The sequence below is a fragment of the Idiotropiscis lumnitzeri genome, chromosome 18 (assembly GCF_059441095.1).
Source record: "Idiotropiscis lumnitzeri isolate Australia: NSW breed Sydney's pygmy pipehorse chromosome 18, RoL_Ilum_1.0, whole genome shotgun sequence".
Lineage (NCBI taxonomy): Eukaryota > Metazoa > Chordata > Actinopteri > Syngnathiformes > Syngnathidae > Idiotropiscis > Idiotropiscis lumnitzeri.
This window is the reverse complement of record NC_142408.1, coordinates 44,412-69,451: the sequence shown is the minus strand read 5'-3', so window position 1 is coordinate 69,451 and position 25,040 is coordinate 44,412. Positions and strand designations below refer to the sequence as shown.

At 40.6% G+C, this 25,040-nt stretch overlaps 2 protein-coding genes across 12 annotated transcripts in view; one reads left to right on the top strand and one right to left on the bottom strand.

The window, feature by feature from the left end:
* The first annotated feature begins 1,745 nt into the window (after positions 1–1,745).
* On the top strand, positions 1,746–22,220 carry mapk10 (mitogen-activated protein kinase 10). Of its 8 annotated transcripts, none has more exons than XM_088281890.1 (14): positions 1,746–2,034; positions 8,713–8,784; positions 9,142–9,311; positions 11,512–11,641; positions 12,128–12,186; positions 12,477–12,615; positions 12,708–12,873; positions 13,692–13,763; positions 15,367–15,549; positions 16,564–16,688; positions 17,464–17,490; positions 18,046–18,109; positions 18,321–18,398; positions 19,637–22,220. In XM_088281890.1, exons 1-14 carry the CDS (start codon positions 2,032–2,034, stop codon positions 19,777–19,779), a joined length of 1,431 nt encoding a protein of 476 aa, XP_088138016.1. In that variant the 5' UTR covers positions 1,746–2,031; the 3' UTR covers positions 19,780–22,220. The 8 variants fall into 8 exon arrangements, with proteins under 8 accessions (XP_088138016.1, XP_088138021.1, XP_088138018.1 ...); XM_088281895.1 differs by having other exon boundaries at positions 19,632–22,220; XM_088281892.1 differs by having other exon boundaries at positions 8,713–8,801.
* The window catches only part of arhgap24 (Rho GTPase activating protein 24), a 31,129-nt gene continuing 27,795 nt past the window's right edge, over positions 21,707–25,040 (bottom strand). For all 4 annotated transcript variants that reach the window (XM_088281883.1, XM_088281886.1, XM_088281885.1 and 1 more), the window contains one exon: positions 21,707–24,591. In XM_088281883.1, coding sequence (XP_088138009.1) covers positions 24,309–24,591 — 283 coding nt within the window. In that variant the 3' untranslated portion in view covers positions 21,707–24,308. The remainder of the gene's footprint in view (positions 24,592–25,040) is intronic.

The following is a 25,040-nucleotide window of genomic DNA, read 5'->3' as shown; positions in this document are numbered from 1 at the left end:
TGAACGCCGAATACTTCCTTCCTAGCTTGTGCTGCACCGCCACCGCACGCGATGTTGTTGTCTGTTGCCATCTAGAGGTCAGTAGACCTCATTACAGACCAGTCACTATTACAACAAAAGCGTGTTAAAAAGTATGACAATTGAGTTAAAAATGTTTTCATCAAATTTATTACACTTCTAAGAATGCTCAAGGGGGATTTCACCACTCAGATAAGACTATTTAATCAGTATTTTCTCTTCCCAGAATAATAATAAAAAAATTAAAGAAGATTTGACAAGAAAAATATCACTAAACTAATCCGAATAGCGTTTTAAAGACAAGTAGAGCACAGAACATATTATTGTAAAGGCATTTTTGAGTTGACTTCCCCTTTAAAGTATTCCTATAATCTAGACATTTATACATCATGACCACATAACATGAGGCAAGCAGTGCTGTTACTTATTTTTGTAAGCTGCTTATCTTACTGGAGAGAAGTCTGGATCCAGACAGTGCAGTTGCTAATACAGCACACTCTGATCAAAATGTAATCTTCAGCAGATCATCTCATTCAGGGGTCCTCTGTAGGTGGACTCCAGTCCGGATCTGGATCCATTTACTTGCACAACCATTGGGCAGGGTTGGGGTGCATTTAAACCTGCTCACATTTCCTGGTCATTACATTTGTGAATTATAATCAAACATGAAGCACATGGACATTTATTGTAACTCATCCCCAACTGATACTCATCAGCCAGTCTAACACTTTGTTCAGGTCAATCTCCACCTTGGTGGACTTGTGTGTGCCATGATTTATGTCTTTACCACCACACAGCACCTGCAGAGCAGACATGGCAACTGTAAAGCTGGCGTTTCGGTTGGAGTTTAATGAGAAGTGCCATACCTTTTTTTCTCTGTTGTCCACCACTTGCTGTAGTTCTGTTGCTTTATTAGGTATATTCTAAGATTAAAATATTCGACAGGGGCATTCAAAAATACATTGATATTACACTTATTTTGTTTCAACTGTGCATTTTTTTGCGTCCCCCAACAGAGACTATGACTTCTGCTATATCTACTATTCTAGAACAACCTATCGCGATTCCTAACAATAATAATACTTCCCTTAATAGCAACAAAAATAACATCTGCACATAAAATATTTACTGGTCCAAAAAAACGAAAAAAAAAAACCTCACGGGTAGTTTGGGCTGCCATTGAGAACGAATTGGGGAACTACGGTGTGCTGTAAAGGTAAAGATTGAAGTTTAACGAGGTGTGTCATTTGTAAAGCTGAAATTCAAAGTGATGTTTCTTTTTTCATCCAAAAATGCAGCAAAAAACATTTTCTTTATGTTAAAAGGAAAAAAAAACGTTTTTTCATTGGACAGTGACGATGTATCAACATAAAAATGATAATACAGTATTATCGGCGTATTTGAGCTGATAAAGACCTTTAAAAATGCCTTAGCCTCTCCTTCGGCGGCTGAGTACATAAACTCTGCGAGCCGATGACCAGGATATTTGATATTTAATACTGACTCATTTGCAAAACATATCAACTGTCTGAATGACGTGCTATAAAGCGGACGGACAGACAGACAGCTCATTGCAAGTGAATGTTCGCAGTCTAGCTGTGAACCTTCCTCCTTCTCTTCCTCTCTGCCGCTGGTCGGCTTTGACGTCACGTAAGCTCCTCTTCGGTTGCCATGGTAACCACTCCCCTCTATTTCCCTCCCTTCTCTTCACCCCTCGCTCTCCCCCTCCTTGCCTACCCTCCCGGTGCACAATAGTACAGCCAGCATCTTGCAGCACAATGGTTCCAAGGTGTCGCTGAGCTGCGGAAGAGTGAATCAGCATCAACTAATCCTCGCCTCTTAATTTCTGCTTTTTACCATTTTTTTTTTTTTTTTAATCATTACATTCAATTTTTTTTTTTTTGGAAAGTGGTTGCCATCTCCCATTTTCGGGATCCCTGCAGCCAGAATGACTGCAACGCTTCCTGTCGGGATGTTTTGAACTGGAGTGGATTCATTACCAGCTGGCACGGAATGGTAAGTCGGACCGCCGGACTGCATGCAACAACACGGTACCAACTGCAAGGAGGTCACATAGAAAAAAAGGATAATTCTATCTGTCCCTATTCAAATCCGTCAAAGATTTGATGTATTTATTTCGATTTAATTCCTTAAATGTTGCTTGTCCCGCTGCTTAGGCAAAACGCTTTTGTTACAACATGACATCAAGATATTTCATCCCATCGCGTCAGCAAAGAAACGACCTATTTTCTCCTCTCTGGCTAATTGTCTTGCATATTTGATGCAGCCGTAAATGTAAATGGCCGCTAGATAGATGGATGGGTGGATGGATGCTGCTCTTAAAAACAGGAGCTCAATTCTGTGTAGGCCCGCATGCAGTTTGTCCCCCCCCCCCTATACACACACACACACACTCCACCCACCCACTCCCTCACTGTCAGCTGCATACCTTGTGCATTATGCAGAATATCAGTGGACCTCAGTAGAGCAGGAGGGGGATGTCCCAGATCCCAGCAGAAATGTGGACACGTAAAAGTGGACAGCATTGCATTTGCATTCATGTCGTTTTGAGTTTTCTTTTAGTTCAGGGAGGGTGGTGGGAAAGCCATAAACAACGCACTTGTGCATATGCAAGCAGTAAATACCTCGGATTGGCCAATTTGACCTTCAAATATGGTGTCAATCTCAGGATTTTTACTGTCAACAAGGGGCAGGACAAAATAGCGTGTATCAAACTGTATTGTTGTCTTTAACTGTTTGGATTTATAAACATAACATTTCTATATCGGCCGGCTATCAACACTTCATGATGATTTGGACATTTCAATATGATATCTCAATGTTCTCCTACATCAAAGTATTATCTGTTTTGATCCCGTATCGCTCCGCCAGCATCAAATATTGTTTATTGACATGATGATGATTTTGACATGTGAATCTCTTTCCAAGCATGTCTTATCAAGGGTTAGGGCCATCTAACTTAATTTGTATAGCGCATTTCACAGCAGATGCAACTGTAACAAGGCAACACTGAAAAATGTCAATCCTGTACCCACACTTCATGACAAATTTGACCTTCCGGTATGTTGTGAATGTCAGGATTCTTCTGCCATGCACTGTCAATGCAAGACAAAAGACAGAAACAATATGTCATCCAATATCCAGTATGATCCAGTATTGATGGGAATAATCCAGTATCCATACTTCAAGATAATTTATACATTCAAAGATGATCCTATTGTCCCACACAAGCATCAGAGGTATCTCATTTTACCAGCAATTTTGATCTTTCAGTATGACCCGAATCTCAGGATTCTACCGTGAAGTCAAGTCAACTCACATCACAACGAGCAGCAGTTTGGTAGATACAATTAGTGAATAGTGACTTTATTCAGGCTGTCTTCTGCCTCTTCTAGTTGAGGTTTACAGTGAAATGAAATGCCAAACAAAGAGAAAACCACCCTGTGAATTGAAAACAACCACAAAGGATATCCTTTCAGTTGAAGTATTTTAAACGCGTAAGCAAAGAACCAAACACAAATACTGCTGCAACACACATAGACAGACAAGTCTCACTATTCTATTTTTTACAACACATCTCAAGACGTCACTTTACTGTATATGTTTGCATGTTGTACGGTTTGTTTGCTTGCAGTTTGAGATGATTTTCTATCCAAAGTAACACGGCATCAGTCATCTATACAGAAGCATCAAATATCGACATCATCACTGTATGAAGACCGACAATGTACCGTATCGTATCATATTGAGCTAACCATGACGACAGTACGCCCACCGTTCTTAGTGCTTACACAATTCCAGTAGAATGCACGAGGGGCGCCTCCGTGTGCATCGTCATAGAGGGGAAGCGCGCTATGGTGATCATGCTTGTGATTTTGTGAGTCAGGCTGTTGTTATTTGGCTGCCATAACAACTCCTCCATGTTGAAAATCACAGCTAAAGAGCCAAAGAGAGCGCCAGAGCGGATTCAGCGACTTTGACCTTGCGTTGTTGAATAATTCAGGAGCGTGCTTTCATGCTTCATGTGAAAGTGCTGCAGGGAACACGCTTCACCATTAAACCGAGCTTATGACCATTCTCTAGAAGCGTTTAGATGACAATGATAAATAAGTCTATTGTCAGTTGCTGTCTAGGTGGACTGAATAAAGAGACAAAAAGATTTGTATTGCATAAATGTTCAAACATCATCATATTGATCGGTACGCAAGCTTGCCCATGGACAATCGGAACTGGAAAAAGTAATACAGTCGCAGTCGATGCAGTCATTGTAGCGCAACTTCAAAATACAATTTGGACGCTGAACAGAATTGAATAGAAAAAAAAAATGGAGCTCCAAAACATAACAGGATGCAGTCCTGTTTTCCTATCTTTGGGGCCTCGTTTGTGACGGCACTAAAGAAGAAAACTATGACGATAGCCATAGAACAGCAAATGGAAACATGCAACACAAATAAAGTTGTATAGTATTTTATTGTATTTGTCGCGTGTGGCTTCTCAATACAATATGGCGAGCTTCAAAGAACGGACCTTTTTGACTTTAGCGACCAGGCACACGTCGTATTCGCACAAAGAAATAATTTTGCTCCGCCGGCCGAGGAATACGGTATGTCATGTGCGAGATACGACCCAAGCCCTCTGACGACTTTTACATATAAATCCTAAACGAGTTTTTCATTCAATCGATTTGGTGCAACGTCTATACGGGGCGGCATCATTCTAATCTCCATTAAAGTTTACGATGGTCGGGGAGGGCCCAACGACATTGAAGTCTTGCTGTTGAATCACTCCGAACAATCCGATAAACACGGCAGCACGAGTGCGTGGTTACATAAGTGGATTGAATCGTGCAAACATGCGGCTTGATTTCGCTTGTGCTTTAAGTGTGAGATTTTAAGCTGTGACACATCTGCCTGCTTCGGAATCCTAGCACATTGAAAGTTCAGCAATTTTCTTTTCTAATCATGCTTGTGTTAAGGTCAACATTTTTGAAAGACAGAATACAACTCATTCTTCTTTTACAATTAGGGAAGGAAAAAAAGTCGTTTGTTCGGTCATTTGCAGGGTTTCAGGCCACTTCCTGGTACACAGAGGATGACAAGCTGATGGGACGTTTGTTTTTTTTAATTCTGGCCACGGAGCATGCTCCCATCTTCCAAATACAGTCAAAAAATATATAGCACTACGTTTCATTTATTTTTTGGGGGGCTAAATGTTTGTTCGCTGTCAGGCAACTTCCTTCTGAGTTAGCAGGCTAACAAAGTATGAGGTAGAGCGATAATGTAACACGACAAAAAGAGAAAAATGTTGATGTTTCTTATTTAACAGGCTGCAGGAAGAACATGACAACTCCACACAGGTCGGAGGCCAGTTTGAGCCCCCGACCTCAGAACTGTGAGGCAGATGTGCTGTTAGCATTCTCTGCATCAGTAGTCATTATACCATCAGTATTTATCCTGTAAATGTCTGTAATTTATATCTGTAATTTAGGGGCCACCAGTTCATCTGCCGTCTGATTAAATTGGCGGATTATGACCCTTTGCACAACTTCCAAAATAATTGGCCAAATGGCCAATGTTTGCTTCATGTTTTTTTTTCTTTCACTATTCTAAGCATTTCCAGCAGTACACAATCCGGGTTTCATTATTTATCACACAGAAATCTATACAGCAACCTTGTATCCTTATAAAATAAAATGTGTTGATAAAGTCATTCAAAACAAAGCAAAATGGTCATTTCTGGTGAGCAATGCAAGGATTTGTTGCCCTGGATTTACCACACAACCTAAAGTCATGTTTAGAGAAGAAATAAATCAATACAAATAATAAAATAATTATTTTAATTATTGGGTAAAACATATGAATATTTTATGCACTCAAATCAATATCTATCGGCCTGGACTGTAATCGTGAGTATTGTAAATGATGAGAATCGGTAGTTATCGGATGTGGACAGCATAATCACTGTTATTCTTTATCTGAATTGGTCATTAGAGGTACTACTAATCAGAGATGACTTTGGAAGTTATTGACATCTTTGGCTGCCAATGCTAATTTGTGAAATCTCAACCGTTTCGGCTTTCCATCAAAAGGTGAGATGACAAGATTCAGCAAATCCTGCTCTCGAACATGCTTCTATAAACAGCACACAATCAATCACATTAGGCAGCACAAATCTCCTTTACATGCGAGTGCCATACGGGTTCAATTTACAAACTGCAGCGATAGCACACTTTTGACAAATGCAATAAAAAAGTAAATAATAAATGAAAAAAAAAAAAAAAACCCAAACACATATTGGCCAGACAAGATAAGAAAATGTATTTTATCTGTGATGAAATCAATAAGCTGTCAAGATTGTTCGAGACTCCCGTGCATGAGTCAGTGCTGTTTTGTTTCCCAGACTCACATTGTGTGGCTGCCTCCTTCTCACTCCCCCGCCACTGCGCTTCCTGCGTTAGTGCCGGAGAGGCTGCTGAAGCCAGCACTCACAATGGAGCTTTGAAGGCTGCGTTGAGGGAGTGTTGGGGGGAGGGTAATGTAGGCGTTTGCATCCCAGGCCGGGAGCGAGGGGGGGGGGGGGACAAAAGGGGATGGTTGACGATGAGGGGCGACATTTGTGACGACTGAACGTCCAAAAGGACATGGGACAGCGAGAACAGTAACAGCGACATTTTAACACCATTGCAGACTAATCATCTCCAAATTGCGGCTTCGTTGCTCGGTGCTGAGTCAGAAATCGTGTTCGTGTCCAAAGCCATTAGCTGACTCTTTTTATTGACGTCCTTTTTTTCGGAGACGCATAGTGCAGCCATTATTGATGCCTGCTTGTTTGGATGACGCTCAGCTCGTTGGTGGTGTCGGCGAAGATCAAATTATTGGATTGGTTAGCCTGCAAATGGTCTTTTAACATAAATAGTGAGAGGAAATTCAATAAAATTTCTCACAGAGTGACACACCAGGAAAAACTGTCTTTTGTCAAATTTTGAGGTGACTTCCCCTTTAAGGAAGGAGGCATCTGAAACGTGCAGAAATGCTAGGCCATTATTTGAGGAAGCTGATGCTACGTCGGTCCGACAGCCGGCATATTCCACAGAAAGAGATGACGCCAAACCAAACAACAAGCTGCACTACAGACACACAACATGAAATGTCCCTCAATGGATGCAGCCTTCACTTGAATCTCTCCCTCCCTCAGTATATGCGGCTCACTTTGGATGATTTTGTCTGATTAAAAAAAAACACAGCCCGGTTTGGATTTTCAAGTCAATATCTGGTCCTCGACTGAAGTAGAAAAAAGGGAAAGCCAAGCGACTTATTAAAGCTCTCAAGCCGCTGGCAGCGAGTCAGGCTGCACTCAGGGTGATGTATTGCCGCTTGATGTTACAGTGCCGAGTGTCGTCTTTGATAAAACCTGAGCGGCACTTGAGACCCAATCTGGCCACAGAGTTGAGCTAACGAGCTCACAGACTCGATCGGTTTGCTGGAAGGCAAACATTCGGAGCCTTGGGAGAGGTTTAATAACTCAAATGATGGCTCAAGATTAACGTAGCACAGATACGCATCAATCGATGACGTCAAAGCTAGACGCCATTTGTCCGAGTTTTTTGCAATTCGCTGTTCTGTAGGAAAAGAAGGACCCACATGGACTGTTAAGTTAACCCTGACTTGACCTGGAAACTTTACACCTTGCTAACTAGTCACACAAACGTAACAGTTGCCTTTTTTCACTTGAGTCCACCTTGTGCCACCTCCAACGTGCAATGTCAGGACCACTCAGTGAATTTGAACACCCAACTCACTCATTATAAACACAAACTCAGGATGCAAATGTTTGTTGTTTTTTTTTCAGTTGTGTTGAAAGCAACTGGCAAGCAGACGCCCAAATTTTGCGTGATAACGGTAGTTGCTCTCAAATTGACCGTCAAAGCCGTTATTTTCCCATATTGTTTTGTTGTCGCTGTTATTTAAAAAACTACGTACACAGAAAAATGCAGATTAAAAGTCAACACAGCATGATTTCAAGGTCACATTAGGTCACTCACCCTCAATGCGTCATTTTGGGGCGTTCTGCAATACGACCACGACCAATGTGAAGTTGAAACACTGAACGCTCACTTCTCCTGCCCTGTTGTTTTATTACAATATTGAATCTGACAGAAGAATTTTCTTTGTTAGAATGATGTCATGTAATGATCTGATTCTGAGAAGCCCTAGTATACCCGGGACACAGCTGGGTTGTGTGCAAATGTCCAAGGCAGATAAACATGCGAAACTCAAGGTTGCAAATTCTACATGAACGAAGGTAGTGTCTCGCAGTCACTTTGTCCACTGACAAACAAAGAATATCAGAAGGAAACAAGGTCAAGCTAAACAGGCCAATGCACAAATATAAAATCGAGATGTTCTGTATGACATTTTTAAACCTGCCGTCCTCCCTTTGGACTTGACAAAGTTTTGATTGCAGCATAGCGAGAGGGTTACTGACCCTAAATGACATCTTTTTCTTGAAACACGGAACCTAAATTTCTTCAGCTCAAATGGAAAAGTGTCAAGTTCGAGAAGGCAACCAACCGACCCGGAACTGAAACTCATTTTTATCGATTAGGTGAGCTGTTATTTTGGACCATAGAACACGAGTGATTTCTTTGTCCTACTCCTCCTTTTTGTCTTGCAGGTATTTATGAGTAGACATTTCATATACAACTGCAGCCAACCGATCCTGGATGTGAAGATAGCGTTTTGTCAGGTGTGTGTCCCTTACAGGTAAAAAAAAAAAAAAGAAAAAAGGAAAGGTACAGTACTTATTCTGTTCCATTGTTATCGCACCAAATGTATAATCTTAATGATAATCTTGATGCTGGTAAGGAGTGCGTTACACTTCTACTTGGACTTTTGAATCGTGTTGTTTATTTTTTTAGCCAAATTGTTAATTCCGAAGTAAATTGTAATAATAATCAGCATTTTGTCTTGCATTTTTGCAACCAATTGACACCTAAATGGAATTGTTTCGTTGTTTAAAAAAAAAGAAAAGTCCAGAATTGTGAAGAAACAAATCACTAACACGAAATGCCATGATGTGGATTGTGTTGCTAACCTCGTGCAGGGTTTTGGAAAACAAGTGGATGTGTCATATATCGCCAAGCATTACAACATGAGCAAAAGCAAAGTGGACAACCAGTTCTACAGCGTGGAAGTGGGAGACTCCACCTTCACCGTTTTAAAACGCTACCAGAATTTAAAGCCCATTGGCTCCGGAGCTCAGGGGATTGTCTGGTAGGTTTTCGCTCATGATCTTCATTGACATTTTTATTACGGTGGGATTTTGTTTTGGGAGGTTTCGTTTAACCGTTAATTGTTTTTTTGTTTTTTTGGGGGGGTATAGAAAAAATACAACCGTATTTATAACTTGGAACATTACTTCTTTTCTTCCATAATGTTATGACTTAAATATCTTATGATTCCTACAACTCAACGATTGTTTTTTTTTTTTTATCTTACAACATTTTGTGTCCCAAACGGTCATTCAAAGGTATGTATATAGTTTATGTTTCCCTAAATCTTTCCATATTTTTTCATTGTTGTTTGAGTAAAATAAATCTTTTTAATTTTCAATTTTAAAATGTAATGGTCTTTTCTCAATTTTACAATCTTTGGTCTTGGAAAAACAAAAACAATATTGGATTGATACAACTTTTTTTTTGTGAACGTACGTATATTGGTTGTTGTGCGTATCCTGCAATCCGACTGTTGAACTACTACATCAAATTAACTGCTGTGGAAAGTGTCGTTAAAACAAAACTCCAGGGGCTTTAAGCCCAGTACTTAAATTTGGATAAACTGTTGAGACTTGGGGGCATTTAAATTCATGGCACTAAAACCTTGCTGCGTTTATAATAAGCGAGCCAAGAGGAATCGAATGCTAAGGTGGCGGAGCGGGCTTGCTTGTTGTAATTCAAAGCACAACTGCTGAGCCTCGGCTTTAAGAGAAGCATAAAACCTGCACGGTCAGAGGAGCGCACACGATGGTGGTCTGCTTGCGACCTAATCATCTCGGACTGGGCTTGCAGCCATTTTAAGGAGGTTGTGAGCGGCGCATGTCGGGGAGTCGGGTCAGCAGCTGTCATCAAGTCATGCGGTGTCATATGGTGATGATATTACCGTCAAACCGCCCGCCCGTCCTCCATGGAAACTGCTTTCATATCTGGCTACCGATTGCCAGCAAATAGGATCCATTATGGAAGTAATCACATTTAGACTCATTAACACGATTGAGCTGATGCTCATGCAGTAATCTCACGTATATTAGCAGTACATTATTCATCCGTTTGCGTTGTTTTTCTTTTTGGTGCTCTTTCTGAAACCCTGTAATATGGTAGTATAGTATTATATTATAAGTAGTATAGTTTAAGAGATAAATCTCAAGTGGGGCGGCACGGTGGGCCGACTGGTTAGCATGATGGCCTCACAATGCGGAGGTCGTGGGTTCGATTCCCGCTCCGGCCTCCCTGTGTGGAGTTTGCATGTTGTCCTCGTGCCTGCGTGGCTTTTCTCCGGGTACTCTGGTTTCCTTCCACATTCCCAAAACATGCGTGGCAGGTTGATTGGACACTCTAAATTGCCGCTAGGTATGAGTGTGAGCGCGGATGGTTGTTTGTCTTTGTGTGGCCCGCAATTGGCTGGCAACCAGTTCAGGGTGTCCCCCGCCTACTGCCCAAAGATAGCTGGGATAGGCTCCAGCACCCCCCGCGACCCGCGTGAGGAGAAGCGCTACAGAAGATGGATGGATGGATGTCGAGACATACAACCTAACCAATGCCCTCCGTGAGGATGAGGAAGGATGAAGGCAGCTCATGACGTCATCTTCCTCACTCCAATCCCTGGATCGATGTGCGTGTGTTTTACATGAAGGCTGCACAGTTGCCATGGTCACAACTCATCCCCGGGTCGACAGTCTCCACAGAGACGGAAAGAAATAAAAAATAGACACGCAGCCAATCCCTCAACTGTCATCCTCAAACCCACACATGAATTTATCACAACAAACATGACTCATGATCAATAAGATTTTGACAACGAACAACCATACAACATCTTTTGAAAAATACAGCCTGCTTAGAAATAATGCATATGTGTATTGCAGATTAGTTTTTTTTTAAATCCAGCATTTTTTAAGCATAGTAGAGTTGTATTTACCTTTTAAGGACAATACAATCTTTTGCAGCAGACCAGTGAATACTGTTTTAGACGCGGTGTATGTAATTATCATTTTTGTATCAGCTTTTTTTCCCTTTTTAGTCTTAAGCATAAAATTGTGTTTTTTTTAAAGAGTTATGGTGTGAATGACACTTTCCACAGCAATTAATGATTTGGAATGATTTTTTTTTTTACCATTCCATGGATCCTGAACGTCACACTTAATGCTATCATGGATTGTTTGCCTTTTTTTTTTGGTTTCTTTTATTTTTGTCAACAGCGCGGGTTATGACGCTGTCCTCGACAGAAATGTGGCTATCAAGAAGCTGAGCAGACCTTTCCAGAACCAGACGCACGCCAAGAGGGCGTACCGCGAGTTGGTGCTTATGAAATGTGTCAATCACAAAAATGTAAGCCACGTCCTGAGGCTTCAGTCCTTTTTTCCGCCTAACCAAATGAGCCTTGAGCCTTCATTCAGTTTTTTTTCCCCCATACATACCATATCCCTCTGGGAAAAAAAATAAAGGGACCAAAAAACACTGGACCTTCTTTACAATTTTCACTTTTTCTGAAAAAAATAACAGTTTAAATGACAACATTTATATTTTGATTCCAGCAGTTACGTTACCTTTAGTTTATAGAACAAAACACAAATGTTAATTTCATTCAAATAGCAAATTGGCAAAATCAGAGAAATGTGTCATTTTGCAGTGCTCTTATTTATTTATTTTTTTGGGCCTAATTGTGAATTCCGAAATAGAATGTATTTAATGACATATTGAGTCACTGGTGTCTTGTATGTCAGCACCTTCTGTATACCGTAAGACGGCATGCTTTTCTTTTGTACGTGTTGCATATTGTCATCTTTTTGACACAGCAAATTTTTTCTCTTCCAGATTATCAGTTTGTTAAATGTCTTCACGCCGCAAAAATCATTAGAGGAGTTCCAAGATGTGTAAGTAGAGCATGCATTTTTGTTAACACGTCCATGAAAAATTCATGTTCATGAACGGCGGCGTTATGTTCTCATGATTGCTTTGCACTTGACATGATCAGAAGACAACGGCCACGGTGTCATCAGTGAAAGTGGGCGTAATGTCATGTTAGCATACGAACGTACAGTGAGACTTGAAAATCAGGAGCCGCCGGCATTTGTGTCACGGAACTGTTGAGCTGTCTGTGAAAAAAGAAGCCTTAATATCAACCAGTTGATCGCTTCCGCCGCTAAATCTGAATGTTTCCCAGGTACCTCGTTATGGAGCTGATGGACGCCAACCTGTGCCAGGTGATCCAGATGGAGCTAGACCACGAGAGAATGTCCTACCTGCTCTACCAGATGTTGTGTGGCATCAAGCATTTGCACTCGGCGGGAATTATTCACAGGGTAGGATAACTTTCTTTTTTTTTTTTTTGGGGATATCCTAACCAAATTTGACAGTGTGTGTGTGCGTGTGTGTTTAAATTCCTATCATGTAGGACCTAAAGCCCAGCAATATCGTGGTGAAGTCAGATTGCACTCTCAAGATCTTGGATTTCGGACTGGCTCGGACTGCCGGCACTAGCTTCATGATGACCCCTTATGTAGTGACGAGATACTACCGAGCACCCGAGGTTATCTTGGGCATGGGTTACAAAGAAAACGGTAAGGACTCACCACAAATGAAACCATTTTAGTGGTTGATTCCATTTTGGCACATTTTGGGTGTTGCTCTTTTGGTTAGCGACAGAGTCAAGAACCAAGGCAGACCGGGTGGAACAAATAAGCGACTTAGCGACCACTCAGCACTCGGATGTCATTTTCAGCCGGCAGACTGACAGGCCAGTTAAAATGGGTCTTTGACGTCTGTCGACAAAATAAAAAGTGTAAGCCCACAAATGAGCTCACTAACTAAGTGCCTGTGTTTACGATAGCCTCCATGAACGAAGATAAATATATTTACGATGGCCCGTCCAATGACCAAATCCGGTCACATATCTTATAAGCAAATACTGCCCATTGTGAAAGAAAAGTATCAGGTGGCAAGACCGCACCAAACGCACATCGGTAGGCAGGTAATGCATCACGTTACAAATCATATTATGGAGGTGATTTAATCAGTAAAGGGCTTCATTAAACGCAGCGCTATGTTAGTCAGACGTCTTCATGTATTCATTAAAACAGCGGCAGACATTGCGACTGAGCGCAACATTTACAATTGTCCTTGAAGTCGATATGAAGTCTTACTGAACATTAACTTGTTAGCTAAACAACGTCTTGAGTGCATAATTCCTGACGTTTTAATCCTACTAAATCTCCACTTTATTATTTCTGCTCTTTTTTTTTTTAAATACAGTTTGAGAACTTGCGCTCTGATTCGCCGCTGCCTTCTAATGACTGCTTTTTCTGTTAGATGTCTTCAGGGTTTTACACTAACCTTTTGCTTTTCCCCTTCTCTTTTCCTCTCGCCTCGTTGCGTGCAGTGGACATATGGTCGGTGGGGTGCATTATGGGAGAAATGGTGCGCCACAAAATCCTTTTCCCCGGCCGGGACTGTATCCTTGTTCAACATGTGCTTTTTCTTGAATGGTAGTGACTCTTCTGTAAGATCAGGAAGAAATTGGAATATTAAAAAATGAATCTACTTTTATTTGTTTTAATATATGTGTGTATTTTGTATACTAGCCAATTTAATTCCAATATTTTTAATTTTTTTAGTAGCATGCACACATTCTCAAACACTCACCTTATGTTCTCTAAATGTTTCCGAGGTGGAAAACTAACACAACAACGCTCAAGTGATGCTTTGTTTCCTCTCTAACATGGGCAAAAACAAAACAGTGAGTCACAGACTATTTTGTGTTCTATATTAATATTGCAACACGAGCGTGATGTTGTGAGCGCTCACCTGGAGTGATGCCTCTCCAGTGGGGGAGCTTTAATTGCATCCTCAAGATGGCAAAAGGCTTTTTCAGATTGAGTGCGAATGCGCATGTGAAGCACATAAGTCGCAACACGTGAATGAATAATCACAGAAGGCACTCCAGAAAACTGGGCTTCGTCAATTCACCACGAACTTGGAGGAATAAGCGCAAATTCTTGCTTTTCAAAGGTCATGGTATCATGTAGGCCAGATGTTCAAAAAAGTTGTTATTTTTTACTCCTGCATGTCAATACCACGTTGCAATACAGGGAAAATCGTATGTTTGTGGTATTTCGCCTCCAAGTACATTCAAACAAATTTGCCAGACAAATAATTTTACTCCACATAGATAGTTCGACACTTCCGTTGAGTGCAAACTAGTCCACTCCATTTTGCCTCAAACGTTTGACGTCACAATTAATCATCCAAAATAATCCAAATCTTTTGAGTATATCTCGTAGCACAACACGAAATACAACAGCTTTTTGTCATCATGACTTTACTACGGCATTAGCAAAGGTTGGTGATAAACTATGCTGAGTTTTCACCAATGTTAAAAAAAAATGAAATAAAATAAAATAAAAGTCTGCTCACATGGCAACGTCAAAGGAGCGTTTCAAACCTCAAACTTCAGACCTGTGAGGCAGCCACGCTAACTCTTCAAGAGGTTATTTGGCAATAATCCGAGTGTGTGTTTTTGCGTGAACCCAGTGGACATGTGGTCAGTGGGCTGCATCTTTGAAGAGGTGATTAGAGGATCAGTGCTCTTCCCCGGGTCGGACCGTATCCTTCCGACATCCAACACTGCCCGCCCACCCTTATCGTGCCACCGCAACATGTTGACCCACTTAGCGTGGACGACGAGTGACGTTCTCAGCATGGAGACGTCATCATGGGATCCCTGATGGAACATTCTGGCACCGGCATCTTCAGACGGTGTGTGTGTGTGTGTGTGGATTGACTTATTTGTGGATTAGTGGTAGCAAATATTCCAAATGAGGTTTGGATGATGTCATTAATTGAGAAAATACAATATAAATACCATCGTGCTAAACGCAGTGAACTGTTCAGTTATAGCACAAGATGCGATGATCGTTTTGCACAAAACGGTATTCAGACAAATATGCATGACAACGTAGCACATTCTTAAGAAATATCAATTATTTTGAATGTTCTAGGAATGTTCATGAATATTCTAGGTGCGTCTATGCTCGTTTGCCTTAATCTCGCACCAGACATCGACCAGTGGAACAAGGTGATCGAGCAGCTCGGTACACCATCGCCAGAGTTCATGAAGAAGCTGCAGCCCACCGTGAGGAACTATGTGGAAAACCGGCCCAAGTACGCTGGCCTCACCTTTCCCAAACTTTTCCCAGACTGTCTCTTCCCTGCCGACTCCGAGCACAACAAACTAAAAGGTGAGAATTCACCACTTTTATTTTTCACCTACACAAATAAATGCATGAAATATATCATTCAGATAAATTGCGTTCAAGGGCCTTCATTTCAATCATACAATAATAAATAAAGTCCCAAAAAATGAACCTCTGATGTTTTTTGGGGGAAAAAAATGATGAAATCATATGAAATGCATAATCAATAAATTCTTTTTGTTTTAAATTCTACAAATACAGATTTATATGCTGGCCTTTAAAATCAAATAAATATATGCTTGTGAGCATTATTACCTGAACGTAACAACAGCTTTCGGTCGCTGAACAGATAAGTGGGCGTGGCAATAAACAACTTGAAGCAAGCAATTGACCCCTTTTTTGATCAATTGCTCACTCTATGCTAGATGGCTGCTTGCAGAGTTCACTGCTACCATTGCAGCGTTTGTAGCAATTCAAGACTGAAAAAAAATAAATACAAATCTGCTGCTCGGGTCACTCTTACGTGGAAGTGCCACTGTGTATTGTGCAGCCTGACCCTTTTCTGAGTCACAGGATGTTAAATTTTCCATTTGGTTTATCAACACTGGTGCAATTCTGTAGGGCTATCATTAAAAAAAAAAAAGCAAAAAAGAAAAAAGCAAAGCACACCTCAGGGGTTGCTCCTTATGTGAGCTGAAAGTCTTGCAAGATTTGCTGACGTCACAGTTCGATGATGCCTTGAATTTCCACTTGCTCCATCTTTGGGGCGTTCCACTGCTGGAAGTCTGCTGTGACATTGAAGCTAGCGCCTTCTAAAATATTCATCAACCTAGAAGGAGGGAGATCAGCGTCAGACAGGACGCATGTGGGACATGAAAGAGTTCAAACCAGGGAGAGTTTCCCCTCGACTGAAGCAGGATGCATGCATTGATGGACGGGCGGAGAAATGAAATTGAGAGCATCAAGAGGAATTATTTTACAGATTTACCGTCGGTTCATTTTTCCGTTCAACAACACTCCCCCTCTCTAATTTGGATTGCCTTTTCCAACAAATGACAGCAAGCCAAGCAAGAGACCTGTTATCCAAGATGCTGATCATCGACCCGGCCAAGCGGATATCGGTGGACGAAGCCTTGCAGCACCCCTACATCAACGTGTGGTACGATCCGGCTGAGGTGGAGGCGGTGAGTAGGCCTTGAGTTGACCCTCTCATCGGCTATTCATAAAGCTTTAGCTTTACTTTTGGCCTATTTTTTGTGGATCTAGACAAGTATATTATAAGTATACAAATATATTACAAGAGCAAAGTGAAAATTGATTGATTCCAATTGACTGGAATCCCAAATACATTTCTAGGTTTTTTTTTATTGTGTTTTGCCACATTGGATTTTAGATTTTTTTTTATAAATGGACTAAATCATTTTATTAAAAATGATTTTTCGCAGGATTTGACCACAGCCATGCCAAGCATTATGGACCCAAATGATTGTCAAAATCAATTGGACCCTTTCCCTGACAATTTGACAACTGACTGATAATGGTTTTTCATAAAACTTTAAAAAGAGCTGCATTAAATGCGTCACGTCAACAACAACAATTGCTGAAAGTTAAGTTTAAATCTACATTTTAACCGACACAGCATCGTCAAGCATCAATACTGTAGGGTCACTTGAACACACCGTTTTTTGATTTGCTACCACTCCCACAGAATTTTTGATGAGGAGAAAAATGTTGTTCCGTTTATGATGTTGTTCATCATCACTGCCTCATTCATGTGAGGTGACAGCGAGATTGGGAAAAAGCCTTCAAAAAATTTTCTTTTCCTTTTTAAATCTCTGACTGAAATATATGCACTTGCCTCTGCTGTGACTGACTGTCTATCGATCTATATGAGTGGCCTTGTTCAACACATGTTCTGCTGTTTTCCCCCTTCTCTAATGTCACCTCATGCTGATGAAGGCCAGGGATCTCATCCAAATATCCATGGTAAATGACCACCACTGCTTCTGCAAAACTTTCCCTCCGTTTTCTTGACCAAATATGCGGGACGGATTGGATGTCAAAAGTGACCCTCGGACGTGAATATTTAGTTGGGGCGGAGCGTGGAATTCTATTAGTAAGATGAGAAGAGCCACTAGAAGTCATCTTCTTCCAAAATCAAGCACTGATATATTTGTGCATTTAGTTGTGTAAATCGATAAGGTTGCAAGTGTATTTACTTCCTATGCCAGCATGTTTTTGTGTGCATCTTTTACATGTTAAAGGTTTAATTGCTTTGTCTCCATTTGTTTAGAATGTCAATTAAAGAGCTTGTTTGCAAAAACACACGCAAGGAAAAGCAATAAAAAAAAAATAGTCTCCAAAAATGTACTGCAAAAGCTTTGTTTTTCTTCCCTTGTGTGTGTTTGCAAACGATCTCAAATCTTACATTGAAACTGAGCTCTAATTCTATCGTAGAGAAGTATTTGCATTATATAAGCGCAGTTAATGAGCTGCTAACAACAGGCTGACCAAAGATGACGTACTTTTTTCTTTTTGCAGCCTCCACCTCAAATCTATGACAAGCAGCTGGATGAGAGAGAACACTCCATTGATGAGTGGAAAGGTGAGACACATTCAATTGCAAATCCAATTCAAAGTCATCTTTTATTCATTCCTAAATTATTATTCTTGCTAATATTTGTATTGTTAGTTTTTTACATATTATCAAGTTATACTTTATGGTCGTAATTCCTTGTCTACACCAAATTACAAATCATGTATAATTGTACAATTGTTGTTGTTGTTTTTCTTTCATTAATTATTGTATTCCACAGAGTTGATCTACAAAGAAGTGATGAATTTTGAGGAAAGAACGAAGAATGGCGTAGTGAAGGGACAGCCTTCACCTTCAGGTACTCTCAGTGCATAAGCCTAATCGCTCTGTAAGTCAATTTTCTTTACAACCTTACTGGACCCTCTGATATTCACTCACCCCATTGTCTTGTCCGTCTGTCTCCTTTTTACGCGTCTTTAATAGGTCACTAAATGCTAAGCAATAATGTATGACAAAAAGAAAATACCTGTACAGTGCTGTATTTTTATGGTGACTTGGGTTCTTGGGAAACTCTGAGTGCAGGGCCAAAGCTTTCATTCATCAAACTGTGCCTGGCAAAAAGAGCCCAAAAACTGCAGTTTTTGCAAACCGTTGCCATTAGTATTTCCATGTAAACACAGAAAACGCAAATGCCTGAAAACATGAACATTGTTGTTGTTGGCATTTCAGTGTAAATGCAAAAATGCTAACAATTGAAAACATGCCTCAACGTGAATGTTTTTTTTTTAATCTGCTTACATGAGCGTTTCCAGATAAACCTAGAAAACAAGAACATTTGAGGATATTTTTCAAAAGAGTATGGATTAGTGTCTCCTTGTACAGTCGCAAAAATGTAAAATTGTTTCTCGTAATTATTAAATGAACATTTTTGTAAATTATTAGTGTTGCCACGCAAGCACTCAAAAGGGTAAAAACCTGAAAATGCAAACATTTGAAAGCGAGTCACTAAGTGGACGTTTTTGAACGCTCGCAAATGTCAAATGAGCAAGCCCAGAAAACAGGTGACAGATCGTTCCTGAACCATTTTCAGTCGACAGCAAATGGCAAAATGTCTGACCCGGAAATGGATAAAAACACGGGTGTTTTTTCATCTTAATTCATATTCCACTAGCATAAGTTGAATAGAATATATTATTGTGAAGAAAATTTCGGACTTGACTTCCCCTTTAAGACGATGAAGTATCAAAAGAATTACAATCTGCGCAGCAAATCTGTTAGTCCTTCCAGTGGTTTCACAGGAAAGCTGGGTGAGCCCCTTCTGCACCTCATTATTTGACTCCATAAAGATGTAAAAAAAAAATTTAGGTGGGGTCAATTCCTCATATTTCTTGGCTACTCGCTATTGGTTTTCTCTGCGCAACCCAGCGGATCCCAAGACCCCAAAGCCACACTGTGATGTTGATGTGTTCTCGTCCAATCACCTTGTATCGGGTCCCGTGCTTTCCCCCTTACTGTGTGGCACGATTTATTCCAGCGCCGGCAAGGGCGCTCTGGTACGTTATAACCGCGGCGCCACCGTTGCTTCCCTCAGCGCAGGTGCAGCCGTGAACAGCAGCGAGAGCCTCCCTCCGTCCTCGTCCATCAATGACATCTCGTCCATGTCCACCGACCACACCCTGGCCTCAGACACCGACAGCAGCCTGGAGACCTCGGCGGGACCGTTGGGGTGCTGCAGGTGACTAGCCGCCTGCCTGCGCAACCCCGCCTTCTTCCGCCGCTGAGGAAGAAGAAGTAGAAAGGCGAGGGGTAGAAGGGCGCTATCGGAAAACAAACGCAAAATAGGAAAAATGTGAAACAATCAATAGGAGACGACCAAGCCTGCGCGTTGTCATGCTAAACAAAAAACAGCAGCGGTATTTCAAGTTATACTCTTATGTGGATGATCCCCTAGTTGCTTTGCTGATATTAGCCCACGTATATTGCATACAAAAAGCTGCTTTGACTTGCATCTCCTTTAAACGTAAAAACATCACACTCTGGCTGGCTACCCCTGCGCCCCCCCCATCAAATCGCCCCAAAATGCATTTATACGCCAATGTCTTTCGACTCATCATGTGACCTCTCTGCTGTATTCCATCCCAAACAACCCTTATAAGGTATGTGTGTGGTGTGTGTGTGTGTGCGTGCCTGCGTGCGTGAGTGTGTTTTTAACACACCAGGTCATGTAAATAATGTAATTGTATACAGCCCAAGGGCACATGGAGTGGGACTAACGGCCAGTATGCTGGAAGCTTCTTATTTTATGTTGATAAAATATCTTTTTTTTTTGCATTTGCATTTGCTTCATTTAATTACACTAAAAATAATTGTTTTCTATGTCAACCTTTCCCACAAAATTGCCTTTGTTTGGTTAACAATTTGTCTTTAAATTCAAAAATATATATATTTAACATCAATTTAAAACAATTCAATAAATAAAAAATACATTGGCTATAATAACAAATTGGCACAAGAATATTCAGAGTCACAAAATGAAGTCAAATAAAACAAAAAAAAGAAAAACATTATATTTAAAATAAAAACAAATAAAATTCATGATTTGCCATTGATGCACCTTGCGACATAAAATGCTCCTGCCAGTTGCTGCATCTGTGCATGATTTCAATTCACATTTGCAAAAAAAGTCACAGAATGCTTAAGCCGACTGTAGAGAAGTCCTCGATGTCAACCTGCAGTACCTTAAAAAGCCTGCTAGAGGGTGCTGTCTCCAGAATAAGCTACATTACAGCTCGGTCTTGCGTTCAGCGTCCGGTCGGTCGAGGTATTTTCTCTCTCTTTCAACAGGGTGCAATTTTCCACTATTTCGAGGGTTTTTCGAGGCTCTTTTTTGTTGCACATCACGTGATATTTTTTGAACAATTATTCACCCAATTCTGAATCTTTGCATTTTATGGATCACATGTATGTTTGTTTGTGTGTTTCTTTGTTTGTTTTAATTCATGAATGTAAATTTCTCACCCGTTGTTACAACTACTACACGTTCTTAGAGTGTTTTGTTTTTTCCAACGAGATAAATATATAGTAAATGAAATAATAAATGGCGCATATTAAATTGATTTTTTTTAAAAATCGGTGTGTGCCATAATGATGGCGACTGATTGGTTGAGCTGCAACGAAAGAGCTGGGCCTTTCCCGAATGTGACCAATCAGATCATAGATCCCACCCCCATCTTGCTCCCATTTGATTTAATGATTGACATGCCAATTTGACATTTAAACGTTACGGTGCCTTTTGTGGTGAATGAAATATAATAAAATACAGAACGCCCAATTAGTCACATTTAAAATGTAAACAGTTACAAATGAAAAATAAAAATCACATTTATTCATTTTAAAAAATCATTAATATTTAAGTCTTTATTTCATTTACTTTATATTTAAATATTTTTTGCAATAAACAAACAAAAAAACACCATACAAAACAAGATTTTTGTGTGCGTGTGTGTGTGTGTGCACGCGTGTGTGCTTGTGTGTGTAGAAAAAAAAAATCACATTTTGTCACACTGAAAAAAGATCACAGGTGGGAAACCTATGGCCCCGGGGCCATGTACAGCCCAGTGAGAGCACTTGATCCAGCCAGCCATGCAAATGTAAAACAAATAAACCCATCAAAAGAGAACAAAGTTTCCCAGTCCTTATTTAATGCAGAGACAAATCCTATTTTTTCTCACGAGGTAGCTTTCCATTTATTATTTGTCACCTGAAAGGATTTTCTGGTCACAAGCTTTTGTTGTCATTGTAAATAACAACAATCCAAGAATGCAATAAAAGCAGATGCAGGGACGGTGACACTAACGTCATAAAAGTTTAAGTTGACGACATACGTCATCTGAATCAGGTGATGTTCTCCCATTTTCTGATTTTTTTTTTTTTGCAATGTTTTCATCAAGCATTCTGATGGGTTGACAGTAAATGAAAAAAAAAAGTTTCCTGCTGACGATCTCAAAAGCTTCAGGCAAATAAAAGTGTGAAACTACTGCAAATTATGACATAAAAAAAGAGGAAAAAAAATAGAGCTGTTACTCCAAACACATTTTAAAGGAACTGTGTATGTAAAAACAAAACAATAGTACGTAATGTATGTGATTGAAAATAAACAAAAGCTTTGATCTTGTACAAATGTGTCGTGTTCTCTCTTGAGTTTTGCATAACACTGAAATACAAAATGTTTTTATTTGATTACACTTATAGCTACACGTAAATGATATTCAAAATTGTTTTGTTCGAAATAAATGTTTTCACACATTTGAACACTGAAAAAACATAAGAGAAAATGACAATTTGCATTTGTTTAATGCATTTTTATTCATAGTCAACACTTGTTATAATTACTTCTTTAAGTGTCAAGTATCTTGTGTGTATCATTCCACAGACGTCTTAGTCCTTCGCTCTCACCATTATAAAAAAAAAAAAGTCTGGTGTGGGGGATTCACAAAGACCAAGTTTTACATGCCTCGGTAGGCGCTGCTGTTTTGGTTACCAACATGGTTCAAACAGGGTTGTTTGAGTGAGGCAATTATTCCTCTTAAGTGGGAGGGAAATACGGTATGTACAGTATTTAGCTATGCTAACATGTAGCCACCAAGCATCTGGACTCGTCTTTTGCCCCTGCAATGACCAGCAGCAGGTTTTAAACGACTGTCTTGTATCGTCCAGTTTATTTGGTTCAACATGATAAGAAGTCCATCACAGACACTCCCTCACGCAAATCTTGCTACACACTCGCTGCTGTTTGTTTTAGGTTTTTTTTTTTTTGGTCAGGAACCCAATACGCATGGATAAGAACAGGGGATGTAAGTGCAAGCACGTATACAGTGTGAACATTTACAGGTATTTAAATAGCTCATGTGGGCATTTGTTTCTTTTTAGACACAAGACGTCGACTGCATTCCCTCTTAAGTTTTTATTTATGTACACGAGCAGAACGGACAACAAAGAGCGAGGACCAATGGTAGCCTTTGAGAGTATTTAAATAGCTTTCTATTTACATAAAGTCTCACCCATACGTCACCCCAGGCGACATCTTCAGTTATATTATTTCCTCTCTTCTACTTTTCACCTCCAAGTCCGAGCTTCCGCAAGCAATATGTGGAGAAGAGTTGCTAATAGAGGCAGATTGGATACCAAATGAGGGTCAGGCTCCGAATCAAGACAGAAGAGAAACTAAAAGCGGAAGAAGAGTTGCTGACAGAGACAAAATATTTGCAACAGGAATTGCAACTGTATCAGGCAAGTGTGCAGATCACTTTTTGCCAACTAAACTGGATTTGAAAAGTCGTCTGCCGGCTGTCAAGCCTACTCGCCATTCCCGGTGAGCAGCTAGCTTCCATCTAACGTCGGCGAGCGACGAAATTAATTAGCGATTTTCTAAGTGTATTAAATTATCGTTTGAATATGATTTTGGGATGGTTTGGTGTGTTTTGTTAGTGGCAACATTTTCTGACTGATCTGACGTTGTGAACTGCAGTCAATATAAGGTTGGACAGCAACTTGAGCGATGCGAGAATAGCCGCTGCGAGTCAGCCGAGTGACACGTCCACCATTGGCTGGCTGGATAAGTAGATCTGACCGCTGTGGAGCTCGTCGTTGCTAAATGTTTACCAACTCTTTTGGAGTTTGTGAGTAAATCAGGTTGGCAGGAAGGGTTGACGCACGTTGCAGTCTCAAGAGATTTTAAACAGAAAATGGTTGCTCGTAGATGCAATGTTGAACAGAATTATTTTTAGACGACGTACTTTGTAGATTTAATTTAAGAGAACCAGGTAAAGAATATATGAACATTTTTTAAATATAACATTAACAGAAAGTTTTGCGTTTCATTACCCTTGGCACATCCGTTATTTTTGTGCCAATGCTCGTTGTACCCGCTCAGTCATAGCAGCATATTATTCATCATCTTGCTTGGAAAACGTGCTCAGCACCTCTCCCGCTTCTGGAAGCTTCTTCCAACCTCTCAGCTGGTTTTGATTTATTTCCATTTGTCTTACGCGACGTACAAGTGAAGACAAAATGGAGGTTTTACGTTTGCTATCATACTGTGGCTAGCATCTGACCTGCCCCATTAGCAACTTCCATCTCCTTTTCGGTCCGATTCCAGTCTTTTAGCAATGCGAGTGAAAGTAAGCCATAATCGGCAACCAAAATCCCACCTGGAGCCGCCACAATAAACTCTGTAGTCTGTACGGATAGTTGTTTGCACCGCCCACCTTCACTGTATCCAGATGGGGTTGCTTCGATCGGGTCGGCGGGGATCGACAGTGGCGGCGGAGGCGGAGGCGGAGTTGCCGCTAGTGGCGGTGAGGTCGCTGAATGTGGAGAAGAACTGCTCCATCTCTTTCTGCAGCATGTGATTGCGGCGCTCGGCGTCATCTTTGGCGCGCTCAGCGTTGCGTAGCTTGATCTCAGCCATGGTGTACTTCTTACGCTCTTGGTCCAGCTCTTCGTGCAGGTTTACCATCTCCGACTCCAGGTCCAGGTTGCGCTGCTCCAGGCTGTAAAAAGAACAGAGGTTGAGGAAGATGAAGGCTTAAAAAGAGATAATCTGGATTGGCATAAAAGATGTAAAGTTTCATAGTCAACAAGACTCCACCTGAAATAAGAGAAATCTGTTCAAGGGCCCAACTTTGTGTACTCTCCTAGTTATCTTGTTACAAGTTTGTGTTGTGATTTCATGTCAGACTGGTTGATTTTCTTTGAAGTTTCAAAAAGTACAGTTAAGCCTCACTTTATGGTTTCCACCATTTTGGAGTTCTTTCAGTTGCTCGAGTGCGATCGGCGTACACTTTTGAGGTCATCTTAAAACAGTGCTTCTCGATTATTTTCTGTCGCAAGCACTGTCTTAGAGTAAGGCAATCTCTTGTTGGCATAATGGCGTTGAAGTGCCACAGTTTCTTTGCTTTAACAAAGTAAATGTATTTATTTTTAAGTTAATAATCTTTTA

Bases quoted from the DNA above. Each gene is read 5' to 3' on its own strand.
- mapk10 (XM_088281890.1), top strand. The intron at 11,642-12,127 runs GTAAGCCACGTC...TTTCTCTTCCAG, and splicing joins AATGTGTCAATCACAAAAAT to ATTATCAGTTTGTTAAATGT. The intron at 13,764-15,366 runs GTATCCTTGTTC...ATCTCGCACCAG, and splicing joins CCTTTTCCCCGGCCGGGACT to ACATCGACCAGTGGAACAAG.